Here is a 2,089-nt window from a genome sequence, read left to right on the forward strand (position 1 = left end):
TTTTAGTATTGCATATAATGCTTCTGGTCTATTTTTACCATAAATGTGTTGAAGGGATTAGAGGGGATAGAAGAAAGAAAGAATTAAGTAGGGGAGGAGCAGAAAGAATAGACAGGAAAAAAAAGGAAAAATATGGTAGAATCTCCACGCATATTGCTAGCTTATCAGCTAGTCCAGTCATGAATAGAGTATGCCTAGTCACTGAGGGGGAGAAATTGGATTTATGCATAAATCTAATGGTTGCTGAAATCTGAATTAAGGCCCTTGCAAATATATTTGGCTGGTTAGTGATTATAAAAGCTCTGTCATAAAAACTTCCTCTGTGGAGCTAGTTCCATAATTTTGTTAGCCATTATTAGCATTACATTCTTGCTTTTCTTAAACTCTTCAAGGGGGGAGGGAAACTCCATGAGCTATTGCATTTCAAGTCCAGAAACTGATCATAAAATACACCAACAGATTTTCTATCTTTCCATATCCCACTGTGAACATTTAATTAAAGAATCATCTAGAGGATTTTTCCACTTCAGTGACTCCCTTAGACTGTCTAGCTCTCTAAATCTTGCACCAGCTATGACTTGACTAAGCTAAACAACTCATCAGAGACCAGTCTGAATTATGTTCCTTAGAGGAATATAATTAGTATGAATCCTGTTTCATTCTTCTTTGGAATGCTTATAATTAATGTTGCCTTGCTTTGCTTTCCTTGGGTATGAACTTATTTTCCCATTTTGCCAGCCACATGAATAAAGGGTGAACATAAAAGGCAAATATGGAAAAAGGGGGCATTAATAAGAAATCGCAGCATCTGTTCTTTAAAAATATATGGATTCAGTTACATAAATTTTGCATCACCCATACGTGCACACATACACACACGCCAACTCCCCCAAGCAAACATCATTTGTTATAAAATAGTCTTTAAGCAAAGAAAAGACAAGCTGCTACAATGCCAGAAAGGAGATGGCAAGGTATACCCAGAACCATGTATACTGCACCATGTGGGTCAGAGAATTTTCTATCATATTTTTGATAATATCTGATTTTTATCATATGTATGAGTTGAACCTAAACTCATAGATAATGTGGCTCCACTGAATAAGAAAAAAGCAAAACACTTTCCAGATTTCTCCAGGCTTTAAGAGCCATGGACAAAGTATACTCCCAAGATAACTTGTTTGTTCTCTTACCATCGGTGCGCTGCACTAATGGAGTGGGTGGTCCTTGAACACTTCTCTGGGCCTCCTTGTTTGTTATGAAGCAAGTGTAGTTGCCCACATCTGATGGTTCTACTTTGGCAATGTACAAGTTTCCCGTCTCTTGAGATACAAACCGCCTGTTGTCCTCTTGGATGTATAAAGGGTTATCATTGAAGATCCATGCATAAGATAAATCTGAAAAACAGAAAAAAAAAAAACATACTGTTTTTACTTCCTTCATTCTTATCTGAGAATTCCGCTTCCTACTTCTTCATAATTAGGATAAAACTGTGCTCCTATTTGCCCAGTTTCTAGCTGAAGTCCCGGTATAGTTGTAATATTCCTTTATATTTAAATATATCCCAGTTTGGATGATAAATTATATGGTCACCCTGCCCATCATTGACTTTTTGGATTGAGGGTGTGATAATAGGATATGAAGGGGATAAGTGAATGGATTTTTTAAGAAAAGCTCTAAGATACATAAAATATTACAGGCTTAAATGCACACTGAATTATTTCAGCAATGCTCATTTTGAAGCAGTGTTTCTCAATGTGTTGTCAGAAGGATTAAACATACTTAGGAGTGCTGGCTAAAAAATTTAACTTAAAAATTTAAGTTCAAAGACTTTAACACAGATTTTGGAGTTTACTTATTCAATAATTACATAAGTTGTGAGCAGCTATTCTGTGGCAGTTTTAGGTCTTGGAGTATAAGAAAGCAAAACCTGTGCCCCATAAAGGTCACACCAGTTACTGCCAGCTACCCCTACTGTGGATAACCTCAACGTAGGGTGACATATGCTTTGACAGAGGTATTACAGAGAGCCCAGAGGAGGATCCCAGCATGATGTGTGGTCAGAAAAGACTTCTCAGAAGAAATACTTCCA

General features: G+C 36.9%; 1 protein-coding gene across 1 annotated transcript in view; it reads right to left on the bottom strand.

Moving 5' to 3' along the window:
- The window catches only part of LOC105819024 (contactin-6-like), a 167,612-nt gene that overhangs the window by 153,219 nt on the left and 12,304 nt on the right, over positions 1–2,089 (bottom strand). The window contains exon 2 of the mRNA XM_012655179.1: positions 1,191–1,394. Within this exon, the coding sequence (XP_012510633.1) occupies positions 1,191–1,394 (204 nt within the window). The remainder of the gene's footprint in view (positions 1–1,190; positions 1,395–2,089) is intronic.

Source organism: Propithecus coquereli, unplaced genomic scaffold (genome assembly GCF_000956105.1).
Source record: "Propithecus coquereli isolate 6110/MARCELLA unplaced genomic scaffold, Pcoq_1.0 Scaffold463, whole genome shotgun sequence".
Lineage (NCBI taxonomy): Eukaryota > Metazoa > Chordata > Mammalia > Primates > Indriidae > Propithecus > Propithecus coquereli.